Below are 21,046 nucleotides of genomic sequence, written 5' to 3' on the forward strand. Positions count from 1 at the left end.
AGGTGGTCTGGAGCAGATACAAGCTGAGGACTTGTATTGGATTATTGTGGCTTTCTCCCACTCCTCAGTTCGGTTCCATTGTTACCACTGTTTGGGGGCCTTTCACCTCTCACCTGGAAGTCTCTTGTCTAACTGTTTCCCTTGACTCTATTAACTTGCTTTTCCCATCCAACTCATGTGTTGAACCCTGTCTTGAATCCTAGTCTTGGCCCTACTTTCCTGTCTGGACCTGCTGTGACCCTCTGGTTTTGCAGAAGACGTGCTTATCCAGACTCCCTAACACACACACTGTTCCTTTTCAGACTGTCCAGTTCCCTTTGTGTTACTGACTTCTAGTTTAATTCCACTGTGGTCTAGGGGCAAGCATCGTATGATTCCTCTTCTGTGAAATTTGTTAACGTGTGTTCTATAGCCCAGAATGGGATCTGCCTCTGAGAATGCTCTATGTGAGCTGGAGGAGAATGCGTATCCTGCTTTGTTGGATAGAAGTGACCTGTAGATGTCATTTAGATCCAGTTGGTTGATGATGTTGCTGTGTTCAGCTCTGTCCTTACTGGTGCCGCCTGCCGGTTCTGTCCATGTCTGATCAAAGGCTGTTAGTGTTTCCAGCTGTAATAATGGATTCTTTCCTTTCTCCTGGGCTTCCCTGGTGGCTCAGAGGGTAAAGCGTCTACCTGCAGTGTGGGAAACCTGGGTTCAATCCCTGGGTCAGGAAAATCCCTTGGAGAAGGAAATGGCACCCCACTCCAGTACTCCTGCCTGGAAAATCCCATGGACGGAGGAGCCTGGTAGGCTGCAGTCCATGGGGTCACAATGAGTCGGACACGACAGAGCGGCTTCACTTTCACTTTCATTTCTCTTCACAGTTTTGTCAGACTTTGCCTTGCGCAGTGTGATGCTCTGTTGTTAGGTGGTTCTTGTTATGGCCTGTATGTCTTCTTGTAGAATTGACCCCTATTTCATTAGTCAGTGCCCTTTTTTATCTCTTAACTAGTGTTAGCATGGAGAAGGCAATGGCACCCCACTCCGGTGTCCTTGCCTGGAGAATCCCAGGGATGGGGGAGCCTGGTGGGCTGCTGTCTATGGGTCGCACAGAGTTGGACAAAACTGAAGTGACTTAGCAGCAGCAGCAGCATGGTATATTGTTCTCCAACTATTTCCTTTTACTCTATGTGTCTTTACATTTAAGGTGGTTTCATAGGCAGCATGATGTTGGGTTTTAAAATGATTGCTTGTAAGGCAAGTCTACTGACAAATTCTCTCAATTTTTGCTTGTCTGAGAAAGTTTGATTTCTCCTTCACTTTTAAAGGGTAGTTCTGTAGCACACAGAATTCTAGTTGGGCAGGTTTCTCCTTCTCAAACACTTGGAATTTTTCAGTCCACCTTCTTCTGTCCTGCATGGTTTCTGAAGAGAAGTTGAATGTAATTCTTGATTCCTGTATAGGTAAGATGAAGTCCCACCATTCCCCACCCCGCCCAACCTTTAAGAACTCTGTCTTTGATTTTCTGCAGTTTGAAAACGATGTGCTGAGGTGTCGTTCTTTGGGCGTTGGTCCTGCGCGGTGGTTTCTGATCTTCCTGGTCCTGCGGTTTGGTAGCTGACATTCTTTGGGCAAGTTTCTCAGTGATTGTCTCTTCAAATGTTTCTCCTGCTCTTTTCTCTCTTCTCCTTATATCCCCGTGAGAGCCCTTGAATGCTCTGTTCTATTCTTTTTTTCAGTCTTTTTCTATTGCTTTTCAGTTGTTGAGGATTTTGTTGAGACATCCTCAGGCTCAGATTCTTTCCTCAGCTGCTTCCAGTCTACTTGATGACTCAACCCATCAAAGGCTGCTGCTGCTGCTAAGTCGCTTCAGTCGTGTCCAACTCTGTGCGACCCCATAGACGGCAGCCCACCAGGTTCCTCTGTCCCTGGGATTCTCCAGGCAAGAACACTGGAGTGGGTTGCCATTGCCTTCTCTGCCATCAAAGACATTCTTCTCTGTTACCCTGTTTTATACGTCTAAATTTATTTTTGGTTCTTTCTTAGGATTTCTATTTTTTACTTACATTGCCTGTCTGTCCTTACATGCTGTCTGCTTTATCCATTAGAGCCCTGAGTGTATTAATCATACTTGTTTTAAACCCCTGACTTCATAATTGCAATTTCTTTGGTTCTGATGCTTGCTCTGTGTCTTCCAATTGTCCTTTCTACCTTCAGGCCTTGTAATTTTGTTGTTGTTCAGTTCTGTTTTTATGACAGCTAGATGTGATTCCCTGGTTAAAGGAGCTGCTGTCAGTAGGCTGTTGGTAATGTGATGAGCTGAGGGGAGAGGGGAAGTGTCCTGTAGATACATGGTCAGTCTCTCTGTGCCTCTGGACTATGCCCTTTACGGTGTTTCTCGGATCGCCCTTCCCCTTAGATGGACAGGATGGCTGTGGTGGGGGTTGGGCTGGGCATTTCCCTCTCCCCAGGTCAGTCAGGGACCGATGGAGTCTCAGCAGGTTGGACTCTGGGTAACTCGTTCTCCCTGCAGGCAGGCCTCGTTCAGAAGAGCAGACTCCCGCTCTGTCCAGGTTGGCCCCTCTCCCCTCCCCATGCCATAGCTGAGGGGATTTTTCTCTGATACTCACTGTGGGAACCTGGCCGAGCTTCTAGAGGTGAATCTCAGTTTTGTGTGGGGCTCCCTATGATGGAGTTTTCCTGGAGTTTTTAACCCTCAGAGGTAAAGCCCATGGACACAGGAGCCTGGTGGACCGCAGTCCATGGGGCTGCAGAGCGGTGCTGTTTCTGCACAGGTTCTGCATTCCATGCAGCTCCTCTGCTCCAGGGCCGCTCCCCCTGCTGTACCGAGTCCCCACAGCTCATCCTTCAAGGCTGCGTTCATCACCGCCCTGTTCCTGAAGCAGTCTTTACCACTGGAAATAATTTGTGCCTGTTCTGTGTTCCAGTGGCATTTTCTTAATAACTTTGTAATGATATTACTTACGTTTCTTTGATATTGCTCAAGTTTATTTAGACTTGCCAGTGTATTCAGTACATTTATATTAGTCTCCTTAGCATTGCATATGCCAAGATAAATATGGTGTGGGTCCTTAAGAAGCTCAAAGTCTAGTAGAGAAAGCAGACCTAAAAAAATGTACAGAGCAAGATAGCAGTACTACGATGGAAAGAGGACATACAAGAGAAACTCCCATAGCTTCGTATTCCGATCCGGGAGACCTGTCTAAGTGTTCCCGACTCACGACCCCATGCCTACTTGAGGCGGACTGTGCTGTGTTCAGTTGTGCCCGACTCTCTGCGACCCCATGGACTGTACCCTGCCAGGCTCCTCTGTCCACAGGGATTCTCCAGGCAAGAATACTGAAGCTTCCCTTCTCCAGGGGATCTTCCCAACCCAGGTCTCCTGCCTTGCAGGTGGATTCTTTACTGTCTGAGCTACCAAGGAAGCCCAAGAATACTGGAGTGGGTAGCCTATCCCTTCTCCAGAGAAACTTCGTGACCCAGGAATTGAACTGAGGTCTCCTGCATTACAGGTGGATTCTTTACCAGCTGAGCTACAAGGGAAGCCATGCCTACCTAATGGTGCTACTCTGTAAATACCTGAGGATGTTAGCTCAGTACTGAATGCCGTGCACAATGGGATCTCGGCCCCTGCTCAGTGGAGCTTGGGAAAACAAGTCAAGTACTCTCCCGGAGAAACACGGACATAAACTAATGTGTTCAGTTCTGTGCTCTCCAAACAGTTTCCGTATTTCTTTCACTTTCATTACGTTATTATCAGTGTCAAGTACTTGTGTTGCTGTAACTTATAAGACCCCGAGGGAAACAGAATAAAGGGTGGAAAATACCGGGGGAAGAAAGTACCTACCTGGTTATCACCCCAGGTCTCATGTTTCACACCTCGTGGTAACCCCTGGGGGGCGTTTCTGTCTTACTACAGAGTCAGGGTGGTGCCTAATTAATGCTCATTGATTGTGAATCCTACCACTTATGATCAGTGTTTTTCAATTTTCGTAATAACATCTCTAACATTTCCAATCTTTAGAAACATAAACACACTGAAAAAATACTATTATCCGCCTTCTAGTCTGAGTTTAAACAAGATAATTTCATCTCATAAGCTGTGTTGTTTTCTCATTATAGAATTTATTTGATCTGAATATGTCATTGAATTAAATATTATCTTTCAACTAATTTTAATATTGTTTTATTCTACTAACCTTTTTTGCCTCAAAGGGTTTTGTATTCATTTCAATTAATTGTTCCTTATCTCAGCCTAATGAGGTTGTTACTGTTCTCATTTTTATTACTGAATGGGGAAAAAACTGATAATCAAAAGGTAAATCAAGTAGCTTCCAATTTATAGCATTTCTACTTCAGAACTTGAGCTGTCCATTCTGAACCAGTTTTGCCATGCTTCAAAGGCTTAACATTATATGAAATTCAGTATTATTTAAAATGATGGGAAATACTGAGTTCAGAATAAAGTATCATTTCCATACTATATATACTAAAGAAGTCTGTTATTTGATCTATCAAGGATTATTTTAAAAGTATATTTACAGTGTCTATAATATCACTTGCAAATTAACACATTTATAGGCTATTGCCAAATAGTGTCATCTTTTCTTCAGATGCCTCTCTTGAATTAAATGGTTAAAATTTAGCTTCCTTTTATCATTGTAACTGTGACGATAAGAGGTTGGTCTGGTCGCCTCTCGGGCCACCATCCCCAGCATCTGGTCTTTTGTGGTTCTGTGTAGGGCTCTTGCCGTCTGCACCTCAGGCAGCTCACTCTTAAGTTCATTCCACTCTGTCCCACTTGGTTCTCCAAGACACGATTAGACCTTTAACCGGCCTTCTCATTCGATGATCCCTTTTGTTTGTATTCCCCATATGGTCCAAACTTTAGACTCTTTATTTCAGCAGACTTTGTTTCCTCAATTTTTTTTTTTTATATTGTCATTTGGTATTTGTGGATTCATTAATAATTGCTAAAACTTTCTCTTTAAAACCATAGATGTGTACTGTCCAGTTTGATAGCCCCCAGGCACATGTGGAGATTTAAATTGAAATTAATGTAGAATAAATAAAATAAGTCTTCATCACCCTCTCAAGATACAGGACATTTCTATCATTATAGAAAGTTCTGCTGCACAGTACTGTGAAAATGAATTGATTGTTGTTATATTTTTGTACTATATATCATAGGGATATATGCATTTTATTTTTTATTCACAGTGAACTTTTAGAGACATACTTTTGTTTCCTGTCTCTGCCCTTAAGAAACCTCCATCAGTTTTTATAGTGTACAAGTCTTATATGAGTTTTTGATCAAATTTAGTTATTATATAGTGGATAGTGTAAAATTAGACTACTTTGAGAATGTTTTCTGTATTAATAATGTACAAAAGTGATTTTACAAAGTTTTTTTTTTTTCCCTCCTTATTTAAAGTCCATCTTCTACACATTTCCCATTTTTCAGAGAAATAATGCTGGTTCTCTAATCCAACAGTGATTCTCACACTAGTGCAAAGTTAAGATATCCTAAATGTTGGTGTGTTTTATATAGTTTCCTCCACGCCCCCTTTTTTTTAGTTAAATAAAAACCAAATTCCTCAGGGAAAGAAAAATTTTACAAGCAATTTCAGAGCAGAATTGATTTTGGTGTGTGTTAATGCAGACAATCTGCCCAGTGTTAAAATGTTAAAGAGAAAAAAACCACACAAGCTGCCACGTTCGTGTGATCACACCAAAATAGCAGCTTGTATTTATATTTTCAGTCTCCCGAGGTGGACTGCAGGCACACCCCGCCGAGCGGCTGTGCTCGGCGCTGTGCTGCGGCTCCGTCTGATGCCGGCGCCGTCCACGCTTGTGCATGCACGACCAGCCCTCACATATGCACTTTTTCACAGCCGCGGAAGTGAAAACGACAACACAAGCCGCTCTCCGCGGGTTGTCGGCAACCTGTGTGTGTGTTTCTTAAATATTAAAGAGGGGGAGAAGCAGATTTTCAGGAACACAAGAAACAATTCTTCCGTCAAATGGCCTGTAGTCCTTCCTTATTTCACAGCTCTTAAGGTAAAAGCAAAATATTGGATTCTCGCGGTTCCCTCTATAGATTTAGAAGTATGTATATCTTGTACTGCTCATGTTTGTGACATGTATTTTTCTCATTTCTGCTGCATGTAAGCATGCAGATTCTTACTACATATTTGTTCCAATTTATGGGGTATTGTTAAGGTTAAAATTTTTTTCTAGCATTTGCGTGAAAATGGAGGTGTGTCCGTGGCGGTCTTGGTGCTGTGACTGCACCCGCGCCCCTGGCCGCTGGAGCCTGGTGGCAGCGGCCGCAGAGTCCGCCCCGAGCTGCGGGCCAGAAGGGTTCTCCCTGGGAGATGGGCTGTGTAATGAAGCCAGCGTCTTTTACCACTGTTTATATTTCTAAACTGGGGCTTCACATACTGACCATGAAGAGGTGAAAAGGTAAAGTCCGCTGGGTGGCGGAGTACTCCCTTCCTCGTCCGCCCAGCCCGTTCAGTAGAGTCACAGTATTTTAGGAACTTTCATGCAGATTTGGAATTGACACTACTTTACTATTTCAAGGATAAATGCTTTAAATTGCTTTAAAATTTTTTCTTAATTGTCGAAATACTGCAAAATGAAGTCTTTGAGTATGACAGAGCCTTGCACTTAAAGTGCATATTTCTACCTTTTTTTTTTTCTTCTCAATTTTTCACCTTTATGGTATCATTAGAAAGTTTTTTGTTTTTTCTTTTATTTGAGGCAATGAGGCAGTGGGGTTGCTTGCTGTGTAACTTGGGGGCATTGGAAAAGTAGAAAGAGCCTTTGCTGAAACCTCTCTTCAGATGGTGACAGACGCCGCCCTGGAACCCAGTCCCACTGCCTATCCCCACTGTCCTTCCTGGACATCTCCAGTCAGCCTAAGTCTCCTCACCTGGGCGGCGATTCCAAACTCCCACTGTCCCTGTTAGGCTCTGGGAAATTGTTCTGCTGTCTTCTTGGGCTGGGTCACACCCTTGTCATCACAACAGATTTCTGCTTTCTTTTCTATGCCTTTTAAAAATCAGGGTTCACCTCTAGTTTATGGCCTGTGAAAGTCACATAATGCTCTTATCGTCATTTGTTGCAAAGAACAAAGGCAGCAGAACTGTGGTCTAGCCTTTAGTAAGCTTTGCCTTCTCACCCCAGTCCAAGTTCACGACTTAACTTTCATTTTTCATTGGTTGGTTGGTTTGTAGGTTTCTGGACTTACTTATTCATTCAGCAAATACTACTTGAGAAATTACTAGGTAGCAGCTACTATTCTAGAAGTTGAGGATCCTGATAAAAGAAAATACTGCCTCTTCCATTCTTTTATAGAACCCTGCAGATTTTATTGTAATTATCTTCCTTTTAAAAATATCTGTGTAATATCTATTTTCTTGTCTAGATTTTAAGTACTTAAGTTTTATGTTTTTATATTTTTGCTGTTCCCCAGCACCTGGCATCCATAATAAGCATTGTGTCATTGGTAATCATCTTAAATCCTTTTATTTTGCAAGTACATAAAGTTGAAGCTCAGAAAGAATGACTTAAGAGAATATAACTGGCTGCAGTGGAAATACTACCTGGGACTCCAGGTCTTTCTGCTAGTCTGTAATATTTTATGTTAATCTTATTTGCCTGAATTTACCACTTGTTTTTTCAATTGAAGAAGCTCTTATTGAACACCTTCTGTATGCATAACACTTTGTGGAGCAAACAGGAGATGGAAGCATGAGTGGGCTGCTTCAAGTCTTACCCAGAAAACTGTGGAGATTAAATACGCCCCTATGGTTTCTGCCCTCTGGGTTCACATATTCTAATAGAGTTGCTCAACCTTGGGAATATTGACGTTTTAGACCAATTAACTCTCTGCTGTACAGTGTGGGGTGCTTAGCAGTGTTCCTGACCCCTGACTACTGCAGCCGCTGTCAGGCATACTTTTTAGGTCCTTCCAGGGCATTGGGGTGTCTTGTCTGACAGGAGGGTTCTCTGAGGCGCCACTTCTGAGTTTTCTGAGAGCTTAACAAAGGATTTTACATTCACACCCTTTGTTACATCTTTCGACCTTGCTTTTCTGTGTCTTATGTTTGATCTTGGCCCAGAAGTAGAGTCTTAATGCTTCATGTGTGGCTCGAGAGGATGAGAAGGAGACAAGGTTGGGCTTGACATCCCTTCGTGTTGAGCAGTGCTTCCCTCCGCTTCCCTCTTTCCTTCGTTGTAAGGGACACGCAGCCCAGGGGCAGCTCCGCACTGCCTGGACAGGCTCTTGGGCCCGATCACCTGGGTATTGGGTACATTTGCAATATCCGAATAAACAGATACTGCTGAGTTGCTAGTACCCAATAAGGAATCTTTGTCTCCACTTTCCTTACGATGTTTTCCTCACTTTGACTTTCACCCTCGCTGGCAGCCTCATGGGCTGTCTGGCTGGCTAATCGTCTCTTTCATATCCTTTAGTCTTTTCACTGTGGCTCTGTGCAACGTTCCAGCTTCTGTCCAGTCCCGTAGCTACCTCTACGGCATATTAAAAAAAAAAAGGAAACAGCCCAGTTCCAGGTATTAAAAGCTGTATTCATTATCTCTTGCTACATATTTCATAGTTGTTGGACATTTGGGAGCAGCCGAGGCCCTGGGACCTCTGAGCAGTCAGGTGTCAGCTGGAGCTGGGGTGGTGTGGAGGCTGCTGAGGGCTAGACGACCCATGTGGGTCTCTCCGTGGTGCTGCTTAAGTGTCCTTTCTCTAGAGGAGCCTTCCCCTAAAGCAAACAACCCAAGAAGGAAAGGCAGTGTGTTAAAGAATTGGCAAGTGTATTTTTAAAACCAGCACAGTTCGTATGCAGCCTCCCAGGTTTCCCAGATGCCCTTTTCCGCTCTGTCCAGCCGGAAGTGGAAATGTGGGCGGCGCCTGAGGTGGGATGTGCTCAGGAGGGGCGCTCTGCGGTCGCCTGTCATGGCCGCTCTCATCCCAGTGGCCACGGCGCCCTGGAGAGGATGCTGGGGTGTTCAGTCTAGCTTCCTCCCTGAAAAGAGGAGAGGGCAGATTCGGTTGAATGTGGCGTGGTGAAGCCATCATCCGAAGCAGGGAGGACAGGAATTGAAAGTGTCTGCTCCTTTCGTCCCAGCTCACCTCACCCCTCTGGTTTTTACTTGATTTTTATTTCAGTTTTCCTTTAATAAAACAGTGAACTAGAGTAAGACATTATAGTTATTTTGGTGTTTAATCGTATTCTAGGGAGTTTTCATCAGCTCATTTTAAATTTTAGATGGATGCTGGTGGTGGAAGTTCTGGGTTTGAAGTGTGGACACAGCATCAGTTATTGTTCCTGCAAGCCCTCCGGTGCGGCTCCATCCTCCTGCTTGGCGATAAACCTTCACCAAGGGCTTTGCTTTTTCCCTCGGGACATCTTATTGAATACTTGCATCTTCAGTAATTCATCTGGGCCCAGTGCTTTGTCTGTTTTAATACTTCTAATTACCTAATTAGGTGCCATAATGCAGTGACAAAGCCCTTTGTCATTTCACTCTTGTCTTAACCCTTTTCTTGCTTAGGAAACACTCGTTGTGTCTCTTTGTTGTCTGAGGAACTCTCCATCATGGATATTCCTTGGATATTTGCCTCACTCCCTTTTTGTCTGGGTCATGACCAGCCAGGCCCTGTTGAATTCAGGTCTTCCGGGTTGACTCCCGTCAGGTACCTGGGCTCCTGGTTCTTGGTCTGAAGTTGGGGTTTTGTTGTCCTGCCTCTCTCACTTCTTGATTCACCCCCGTAGCCTGCAGCCACATGGAAAGATATCCAGAAAGCAAGTAAAATAGTTGTCATAAACTGCTTTCGTGACAGAATCAGTGCCATTTGTCATTCGTAGATCTTAGGTGTCCACAGGCATCCATGAGTAAATGTAATGGAAATCAGCAGCATTGTTTCAAAATGATAGTGGTCTGTGCTTCAGGATAACTAAACATTGACAAGGGTCAATTTTTCTTCATTATGTATTTTAGATAACAGTGAAAGAAAACATGATAGAGTTATAGTTTTACCATCTTACAACGTCTGATGAATCAGTCTAGACAGTGATCAATGGTCATCACAGAAAGAGAGAAAACCTAAAGATCTCTGCCTCCTGATGAAGGCACCCGGCTCCATCTGTACCCGTTGTCCACTTCTGTGTTATAAACCACCCCCAAAGCTTCAGAGAACAGCAGAATCAGTTTTGTTGATGAATCTCCGACTTGAGGAGGGCTGAACAGGCCGTTTGCCTCAGTTCCATGTAGTGGTAGCCAGACCAGCTCGAAGTTTAAGGACTAGAATCATCGGAAGGCATGTCCATCTGTCTGGCTTTTGAGGCTGGAACTCGGCAGAGACAATCTCTGGAGCTGGAGCTGGAACACCTCCCCAGGGCCTCTCTTGGCTGCTTGACTTCCTAGTAGCGTAGTGTCTGAGTTCCACGGCTATTTGCAGACGGAGAGGTGGACAGAAGCTGTGTGGCAGCATTGCTCGTGTTGCCGTCTCTTCGTGAGAAGCTTGTCACTGAGGACCGTGCCTGTGCAGAGGGGTGGCGTTAGGCTGCCCCACCTCTGTGTGGGAGGAGCGCTGAAGGATTCGGGAACGTGCCCTTGAAGCGACCATATCTTCCATGAAGGATCGTGTTGAAAGTTGAATTTGAACCTGTTGAAGCCTCTAGACCTTCTTACCACTTTATGGGAATACAGGGGGACGAGGAATGTGTTTCCATAAAATGGAAGAACAGCAAGTAAAATTAAGAATGTGGCAAGTTTCTACAGGGTAAAGAGTTTGGTTTTTCTAACAAATGCATTGTAAAAGAGAGAGGGAGAGAAAAAGAGGAAAGGAAGAAAAGGCAAGGAAAGAAAAAAGGGACAAGTTTGTAGAATATGTCTTAAGAGATATATCAACAAATTTCAGTGTACAGATGCTTCTTGGAACTTGATTGAAACAAACTGAAAAACTTTTAGGGAAATTTGAACATTTGACTGCATATTTGGTTTAATCAGTCGATTATTTTTATTAGTTATAGTGTTAAAGTAGCACTATGGTTGTGTTTTTAGAGAGTCTTTATATTTTAGAAATAAATTCGTCCTGCAATACTAGTGATGTCTCAGGTTTGCTTCGAAGTGCAGCTCTGAGAGAGGAGTATACGTAAAAGGGATTATTAGTGATGAAGCTGGGCGACTGTGCTGGGGTTCCGTCCATTACTGTCTCTTTATAAATGTTGGAATTCTCTATAATGAAATATGTTTTAAACTTAAAATGAAATCTGTATTGCCTATGAATTTGGAGTTATTTCAAGTTACAAAACAAAATGCATACACCAGATGTTTATACCTCTTGATATTATGTTTATACCTCTTGATGTTAATTTGCAGTATATAAAATTTGTCTGTTTAATACCTCCACAAATCTTGAGAGAGAAACTCCTGTAGTTTAAATGTTGATCAATTAAGTTGAATCAGAATTATTACCTTTGTTTCTACCAAGTAAAAATGTTAGATGATATTAGTCTAAATCCCATCATGGAATACTTTGATATTCCTTTCTCTTTGCTTATCAGTTCATCCTCACCTATTTATCATCTCTACTTTCTTTTTTGGCCGAATTCAGAAATTCCTTGTCTTGGACTCTCATTTTCTGTAATAACGGAATTCATCTTCAGTTCCCATTTATTGTGATTCTTTTCTCCTTTTTCTCTTCTTTCTGATGGTTTGGCTTGAGTGAATCATAAACTTCTCTGCTGCTGCTAAGTCGCTTCAGTCGTGTCCGACTCTGTGCGACCCCATAGACGGCAGCCCACCAGGCTCCCCTGTCCCTGGGATTCTCCAGGCAAGAACTCTGGAGTGGGTTGCCATTTCCTTCTCCAATGCATGAAAGTGAAAAGTGAAAGTGAAGTCACTCAGTCGTGTCCAACCCTCAGCGACCCCATGCACTGCAGCCTACCAGGCTCCTCCGTCCATGGGATTTTCCAGGCAAGAGTACTGGAGTGGAATGCCATTGCCTTCTCCGAAACTTCTCTAGTTCAGTCATAAATTTTTTTCTCTCTCTCATCTTTAATGAATTTACCACCATTTCTCTTTTTGCATGAAACTGCAGAGTCACTCTTGATTTTTCAAAATCTTAACAACTTTGATCCCAGCCTTGGTCTGTATTCTGTGATTTTTGCTATTGTTTCAAAAGCAGATTTTTCTTTCCCAGTGATAATTTGGGTTAGACTGCTGTTCAGATTACCTGCCCTGAATCAACACCAGATGTCAGGGAAGCTATTTTGAAGCTTAAAACCTATCATCAAAGCTGCCTATCACTATTCCTAGAGAAGCTGCTCACTGCTTTTCTCCCTTTTATTTCTGTTTCCTGTAGATAGAATGCCTTCTCACTTGAAGCTTGATAATACAAGAATCAAGTATTTGTTGTAGGAAATACGTTATTATTCAAGTATATTCATCAACATTATGACTCGTAGGTTCTTCTGTGTAACTCTAAACTCATGGAATTTTACTCCACTGCCTATCTCTGACTCATTGATTAGCAAAGTGGTTGGGAAGTACTGCTACCCTGTTCACTACCCAGGTACACTGGAGCGGGTGTTAATCTCTCCAGTTCGGTTCTTACCTATTACCTTCTGAGCTGGATTCTTTCAGCTGGTAACTTCTCTGAATGTCAGTTCTTCCAAATTCTGAAAATAGCATAAACTTTTGTCTCTGTTTCAGAGCTCTTCTGAAATCTTTCATACCTTACTTGTTTCATGCTATGGATTCTTCATCACAATTTAGAGAACGTCATACTTTTCTGAAAAAGAGGGCACCCTGAAACTTCATAAATGCACTTCAGCTATAGACTAGACTCGGGGACAGTGCGCCGTCACACAGCTATGCCCTGTCTGCCTAATGCACGTTTTCAGTTGATTGGGTATTTGCTAAATGTGGGTAGTTTAAATTAGCTACCTGCAATTTGATTCTTAGAGATCTCTAGTTTTTAATCTCGTGAGTGGTTAGTATGCATTTAAATGAAACTGCAAGTTGACATGTAATATAATTTACATTTTTAGTAAGGTATTAAACTCATAGTTGATGGATATTTGTTACAAAGTGAATATTGTAGTTTTTAGCACTTTCTCCCATAATCCGTTCAGATTGCAGCAGCCATTGGGAATTTGGTGGTCCAGTGTGCATAGACAATTTCCAAAGTGGTGTTAAAGAAGCAGATATATAGAATCACTCAGCCATGTGATCTGTCCAGTCCTGAGATAGGAAGCCTGCTTCAAGGCAGGGCTAGATTTAAGTCATCCGACGAACAAGGAGAGGAAACCATTTCACCTCAGAAGGATTACTCTATTTTTACTTTGGTGACGTAAGTTTTTCCAGGAAATTTCTTCTCAGCATTTTATTAACTAGTCACCTGTCTTTCATCCTAATTGCTCTAATTTGGGGTATTTGACTTTTTAAAGGCTTTAGCAGATTTCTTTTGTCCTAAATAAGTCATTTAACAAGCTTTTGTATGTATCTCCTACTTTAGTTCTTTTGACACTTTTTGGAACTTCTTTGTCTTCTAAGATATAGTTATTATTCTTGCTCTGACTTTACTTTCAGATAATTTCTCCTCTTTAGGAACTCCAGCCTGAGTCTGGAGAAGGCAATGGCACCCCACTCCAGTACTCTTGCCTGGAGAGTCCCATGGATGGAGGAGCCTGGAAAGCTGCAGTCCATGGGGTCACTAAGAGTTGGACACGACTGAGCGACTTCACTTTCACTTTTCACTTTCATGCATTGGAGAAGGAAATGGCCAACCCACTCCATGTTCTTGCCTGGAGAATCCCAGGGACGGGGGAGCCTGGTGGGCTGCCGTCTATGGGGTCACACAGAGTCGGACATGACTGAAGCGACTTAGCAGCAGCAGCAGCCTGAGTCTGGGCTATCTAGAGGGCCAGCACACTGAGATTTATGCATGGATATGAGATAGCCCACGGGCTGTTTATTCCAAGCCCCAAAAGAGAGGCTTCCTTCCTGCAGGAGAAGAGGTCAGACTCCTATGTCTGGGGACAAACTATATACCCAAGGGAATTTCAAGCCAAAGTCAAATGAACAGATAAAGATGAAACAGGCTATAATTTATTATAAAAATTAGAATCAGGAAAGAGATGCCTCACAAACCACTAGCATAGTCCACACAGGGTCCCAGCCTGAACTGGAAAGAAAGTTCTAACTCTCACAGGGGCCCTGGAGAGGATCAGACGGACGCAGAAAACAGCTGAGCTCACCAGCAGTAGGAAGCAGTAGTCGGAACGTGACTGACAGCCACGGTTGCACCTCTGGAGACTAGGGAGGACCACTCTTCTGTCCCCTGATGGCGGCCCGTGCCTCTGTGCTCTCGGTCTCCAGCCTCCCATGCACTCTCTTATCTTCCGGTACCCAAGCCTCCTCATTCATGCGTGCGGCATGCCAAGTGCCCATTCTCAGGCCAGCAGTGGCCTCTGAGCTGGACGCCTGCCGCTAGGCCTGCTCCTGCTGCTGCCGCAGCGTCTCACCTGGTCCCAAGAGCAGTGTGATCATCCCACTTCAGAGATGAGGCCATTAGGCAACCGTCTACTCCAGTCCCGCAGCCAGCAGCTGTGCAGCAGAAAGCTGAACACAGGCTCTTCTCAGGCCTGTGACTATTTCACCTCAGTGTAATATCCTCGTCTCTCCTTCCTCTCAACTCTCCTCTTGCAGTCTTTTTCCAAATTAGAGTCCCTCCAGTACTCTCTTCTTTCCTTTTGGCTTCAGAAATGTAGCGTCATCTGTGGCTCTCCCCCCGCTTAATGCTGCCTTGGAAGCTCCTGCCTGTGCTTCCCGCTTCTCCTGCGCCCTGTTGTCCTGCCCCAGCCGGCGGCACCTCCCAGAAGCACATGCCCTCTGTGTCACTAGCTCCACGCTACGCTCAGAATCGAGCCCTCAGGGCTTTCCTTCTGATGGGGTGACCTTTCCCACAGACGTTCTGTGTTCCTCCTCCCCTAAAAATTCTCGTTCAGACCTTTTGTTATTGAACCCATTTGACTGCTTATTTCTGTATGATGTTGGGAAGCCTTCTAATCCCATTCTTTTACCCACAGCTGTCCAGTATTCCCAGCACCACTTTTTGAGGAGGCTGTCTTTTCTTCATTGTATGTTCTTGCCTTCTTCATCAGAGATACGGTGCCCATAGGTGTGTAAGCTTACCTCTGGGCTTTCCGTCTGGTTCCATTGGCCTGTGTTTCTGTTTTTGTGCCCGTGCTGTCCTATCTTGATGACTGTGGCTTTGTAGTCTAGTCTGAAGTCAGGAAGGTTGATTCCTCCAGCTCTGTTTTTCTTTGTCAAGATTTCTTTGGCTATTCAGCATCTTTTGTGTTTCCATCCAAATTGTAAATTTTTTTGTTCCCAGTTCAGTCACTCAGTCATGTCTGACTCTTTGCGACCCCATGGTCTGCAGCACACCAGGCCTCCCTGTCCATCAGCAGCTCCCGGAATTTACCCAAACTCATGTCCATTGAGTTGGTGATGCCATCCACCCATCTTTTTGTTCTAGTTTTCTGAAAAATACCACTGGTAGTTTTATAGGGACTGTGCTGACTCTGTAGACTGCTTTGGGTCGTGTGGTCATTTTCCCGATACTGGTTCTTCCACTCCAGGAACCTGGCGTCTCTCCATCTGTTGGTGTCGACTTTGATTTCCTTCATCAGTGACTTACAGTTTTCTGCATACGGGTCTTTTGTCTCTTCAGGTGGTTTATCCCTAGGTATTTTATTCTTTTCGTTGCAGTGGTAAATGGGATTGTTTTTTTAACTTCTCTGATGTTTCACTGTCAGTGTGTATGCATGTAAGGGTTATCTGTATTACTTTTATTATATCCTGGCTGATTATTTTTGGATGACATTCATTCTTCCCTTATAGCATCATCTTTTGGTATTCATGAGGGATGGAGTCCGGGACTCCCACAGATACCAAAATCCATGGATTGTTTAACTCTCTTGTATAAAATGCAGTAATATTCACAGATATAATCTGTGCCTATCCTCACATAAATCATCTCTAGATTTCTTATAATAGCTAATACAGTGTAAATACTGTGTAAATTGTTGCTGGCAGGCTGGCACATTCAAGTTTTGCTTTTTGGAACTTTCTAAAATTTGTTTTTCCTAAATATCTTTGATCCATGGTTGGTTGAATCTGCAGATTTGAAAGCCGCGTATACACAGGGCTGACAGATTCATTGTGTGTTACATTCCTCTGTATTTGCTCTTTGGGTTGTTGCCATCTTTCATTATAAACAACTATTTAAGCTCCTTTCAGGTGAATACTCTGCCCTTTTTATTTCAGACTACCTCAAAGCACCTGGTAGAATTTTTGATCCAGAGATCATTTAAGCAGTATTGACTAACTCATTCCATTTAAAGTGGTGTTTTAATTAAATAAAACTAATGGTGTGGTCATGTGTAATAACTTAAATTCTGATATTTGCATGGAAAAAAAGATAATGATTTTTTCACAGAGTTGGTATTTACAAAATCACATTATACCAAATGGGATTAAACAAAGCAATCCCCCACACCAACGTCATTTTGCTTAAAAACTGTTTATTCATCACGTGATGATCTTAAGCATATGAAGACATTTGAAGTGTTTAGATGTCGAAGGTATCCCTCCCCTCTGTGATACAGTTATCTCCCTTTTCTCATCCTTTTTTTCTTTAATACATCAATCCCACCTCTGGCATAAGTTGCATGGCAAATACAGACTTGTACTAAAACCAGAAGCCGCCCTTGGCACCTCTCAGAGAGGAGAGTTTGAGGGTAATTCTTGAAATCGTGTTACTCAGTTTCAACCCTCTGTTTTCTTTTTTCAGGTTTCCTGAAATGCAGTTTTTCCAACAAGAAAGTGTGAGAAAAATTCTTACAGATGTTCTTTTCTGTTATGCTAGAGAAAACGAGCAGTTGCTTTATAAACAGGTAATGAAAATATCGTACAGGTGGCATCCATTGACTCAGAATTTTCTATACAGCTTGACAAATGATAGAGCAATAATGTAGCCTTTATTGTATCCAAAGTTGTATCATAATAGTAAAGCAATCAAAGAGCTGCTTGTCAGCTGCACGGTGAGAAAAGCAAGCTCACTGGCACACATATGCTTCTTCCTTATTATAAGACATTCCGCCAAATTGTCTTCTATAAGGCATTCAATCTTTTCTTTCAACTTTTGGGAGTTTGTTTATAAACAGCATCTTTGAAGGCAATCTAGTAATAAAACTTTTCAGAGTTGTATATATAAATGTTGTTTCTAAGCAGAGCATTTATAAATGCACGCCATGCCGTGGAGGAAGTGATCAAGTGTCCTCTTACGCTTTAAAATCTACTGGCGATATACCTTCAGAAAGTTCCTTTAAACTTTCTGGAATTTATATGATATTCTTGAGATCTTGATGTTTAATTCATCTCGTAATTAAAGAAGGTTATTGGATTATGTGTATTCATTTTGAAATGTAAATTATTTAATATATAAAGAAGTATCCAGGTTTCTACTTAAGCTAATGGGATTCCAATAAAAATATACAAAGTTAGATACTCTAATGTATGTCAGAATACATGTTAAGTGAGGATTCAAACTATTAATAAATTCTCTAACAATCCAAAGTTGTTATGTCCACTGGTGACCACCCAAATTCAGTATAACAGAAAACACCTGCATGGTGAGAGCAGTTTATTTATACTTTGAGATAAACTTGATTTATTTAAAGATAATAAACCAACTCATATTGCAGTTGTCCTAAATAATATATTTGTTATTCTATACATGAAAATATGCAAAAGAACTAATTTTATCTTAGTTTTGATATTACTAATATATATTTTATATTAATTACATGGTGATAATGAGCTTTTAGAATGGGAAATGGAAAAAATATATCCTGTTCATAATGGCAACCAAAACTATAAAATGTCTAGGAATAAATTTAGTAATATAAGAATAAAAGCTATATATAGCTTTTATAAGAATATAAGAATAAAAACTATAAATGTCACAGAAGGATGTAAAGGTAGAGTTGAATAAACAGAAAAGTGACAGCACGTGTTTAGGTGGAAGATACTAAGGAAAGATACTGTTTCTTCCTAAATTAGTATGTAAATGTGTTATCATTCCACTGATAGGCTAAGTGAAAGAGATACAGTTTTTTAAAACTGGACACAGTTATTTTAACTTTAGTGCCCAAAAGCTTTATAGTAATTTTAATGGCAAGAAAGAACATAGCTTGCTGGTTGTGAGCACTGGGTCTAGACTCTCATTCTTTCATTTGTGTCTCAGCTCTAACACTTCTTAGACAACACACAGACTCGCCTCTTCTGCTCTTACAGCTTTGCTGATGAGGGCAGTGCTCTTGTAGAGTTAAAAGCATTAGTGCTCCTAAGCCTTCGTGTTGGTAGTTACCGTGGTGATCATGGTTATGGTCAATTAATACATGTGCTTCAGTTGCCACAGAATTTAGGGGAAGGGGAGAATGACATAGGAAGACATGGAAACAGTTATAAATGTTACATGATCAAACCAGTGTAACAGTAGTGTGGAAACTGAGAGATAGATCAGTGGAACAAGGTAAGAACAGGTCCAATCATAAGTGAGATCTTCATGTGAGATAGATAGGGCCTTTCCATTCAAGGGGAAAAGGATATTGAATTGCTGTATTTGATTTTCCATCTAAACACGATTAAATTAAAGGTGTAATTGTAAGAACTAAAACTACATAAAAATTCTGGGAAAAAAGAAACATTAGGAGAATTTTTTGATAACCTCAGGGTAGGAAAGGCCTTCCCTAGCAAGATATGCTGTCCAGATCAGATCCAAAGTGTGGAAACCAACAGCAAACCAGAAAGGAGACAGGAGAAAATAAATCTCCATCTGTGCAAGATTTTTTGGAAGCAAATAAAAGAAAATTCTAGTAAGAATGACTTAAAATCTAAGAATGTTGCTAACACACTTTCAAGAAGTCATCAGGTTCAGGCTCTTCGCCAGTGATCCCGGTTCATTTCCGTTGTTCTGTTCTCTGTCTCATTTTGTTGGCTTTTGTCATCAAGCCTGTCTCCTCAGTCTTCTGTCTCCTCTTTGAAATATCTGGGAGTATCTCATGATGAAAACTTTGATGATAGCCAGTGAGGTTAGAATATAATTATGCCAAGTTATACGTTTATTTCCCCTTTTTCTTTAGAGAAAGAAACAACTAGATTCACAGACAAGGAAAAAAAAAAACACATTATAATTGTGTAGTCCATCGTTTGTGAGGCACACAGCACACTCGTTTGTAAGGAAAACTAAAGAGAAGTGGGACAGATCAGACACGCTTGATAATTTAGACAAAGTCTATCGGTCACTGAGCAGGAAACTATTATTAACTTACTGCTGCGCATCAACCTTCTTAGACTTAAAATTACTCCATATACATGTTAAAAATTCTATAGATTCTATAGAGGTAGAAATAATCCCTTACTCTAAGAGGATTGGATATTTAACCAGATCAAATTTAAGAAAAAACCTTGAGTTTCATCACAAGCTGTTAAAGCTATTATTTTGTACTAGGTGACACCCCGTTTAACATCGACCATATTGTTAATAGTTATGGGATTTTATTGAATTAATGAGACTGTTATCATGTAGTAGAATGTCTTGCTGAGTTAATTGAAACTGCAGAGATTATATAAATGGTATTAATGAACTTTGACTGCCTGATGCCTCAGCTTTAATAAAGACTGCTTGGTGGGCTAAATGAACACAGGCAGATAAAAGAACAGGTTCAATTTTGTGAGCCTACAGGCTGTTGATGAGGAAAACTTTGTTACCTTTATTTTCAACTCACATGAGTTTGGAGTGCAGTGACTACTGAGGATCCAGCAGTGAACAAGGCTGTAAGCAAGCAGAAACACTGACGTGCGGGTGGAAACAAAACACAGATTTTGGAAACTGATGATACATTTCTTTTTTGTTACGTTTTATCAGATTTACAGCGCATTGAATTTATTATCATTCTTTCCAGATCTCTCTTCATTTAAACAATTTATTATCATTCTTTCCAGATCTCTTTTCATTTAAAGATGTCTGTTTGGTTGTCAATTGTAATTAATAATCAGGCTTTACTAGTCTAAAATTGAGAGTAAGATCAACAATTTTTTCCAAGTGTGTTTTAGAAAAATGTACCTAGTTTAGTTGGATGTGAAGCCTGAATGTGTAAAAGGCTGTCTTAGAGGTATTCAGGGCATTCTGAATTTTACAATTTTCCATTGTACAAAAAGCATTTTTTTATTGATGGGAAATACTGAAGTATAATTCAGTACAATTCTTTTCCATTTTTCATCATATTGTAGCTTTTACCAATGTGTTGATAAATGATATGTACCCCTCTGGTGGAAGCTATTTCATTCATCCAGTCACTATGCAATGAGCACCTTGTATATGCTGAGCATATAGTAGGAGCTGGGTTTTCCTAGGTATGTACGGATGTACATACGCACGTACATATACATATATGTATCACTTGCCAAGTTTATAACCATGCAGTACTTCCGTACTCATTTGATCATGTGTCTTGCTGTCTAGATCACAGGCTCCGTAATGGTTGGGAGGTGCTCACTCCATTCATTTTTGTGTTCTCAAAACATCATAGGTAGTTAACGGATAATTTTTGGAATAAATAAAAGTAAATTATGTATGGGCAAATGTAGACTCTGGAGAGAGGTCACAGAAAGTAGAGGGAAGAGAACATTAAAGAAAGTGAGAAGATGCATTTAGGCAAGAGCTGTTTCTTACTAAAGCATCCATAAATAGTTTTAGAAAACATATTGAAAGGAAACGTTCCAGTCCGAAGATCACGGACACCGCCACCAACGACTAAAACCTGGTAATCAACCTAATAAAAACTATGCAGTTGTACATATTTTTGGACTGGAAGATCTGGTATTAGAAATATCTATTTTATTCAAGTTAATACAATCACAGTAAAAAATAGTTTTTGTCTAG

General features: G+C 41.5%; 1 protein-coding gene across 1 annotated transcript in view; it reads left to right on the plus strand.

Moving 5' to 3' along the window:
• Positions 1–21,046, plus strand: part of TBC1D5 (TBC1 domain family, member 5) — a 540,661-nt gene that overhangs the window by 270,072 nt on the left and 249,543 nt on the right. Inside the window, exon 10 of the mRNA XM_010856750.1 lies at positions 16,892–16,994. Coding sequence (XP_010855052.1) covers positions 16,892–16,994 — 103 coding nt within the window. The remainder of the gene's footprint in view (positions 1–16,891; positions 16,995–21,046) is intronic.

The sequence above is a fragment of the Bison bison genome, unplaced genomic scaffold (assembly GCF_000754665.1).
Source record: "Bison bison bison isolate TAMUID 2011002044 unplaced genomic scaffold, Bison_UMD1.0 scf7180017864374, whole genome shotgun sequence".
In the NCBI taxonomy this organism is placed as follows: domain Eukaryota; kingdom Metazoa; phylum Chordata; class Mammalia; order Artiodactyla; family Bovidae; genus Bison; species Bison bison.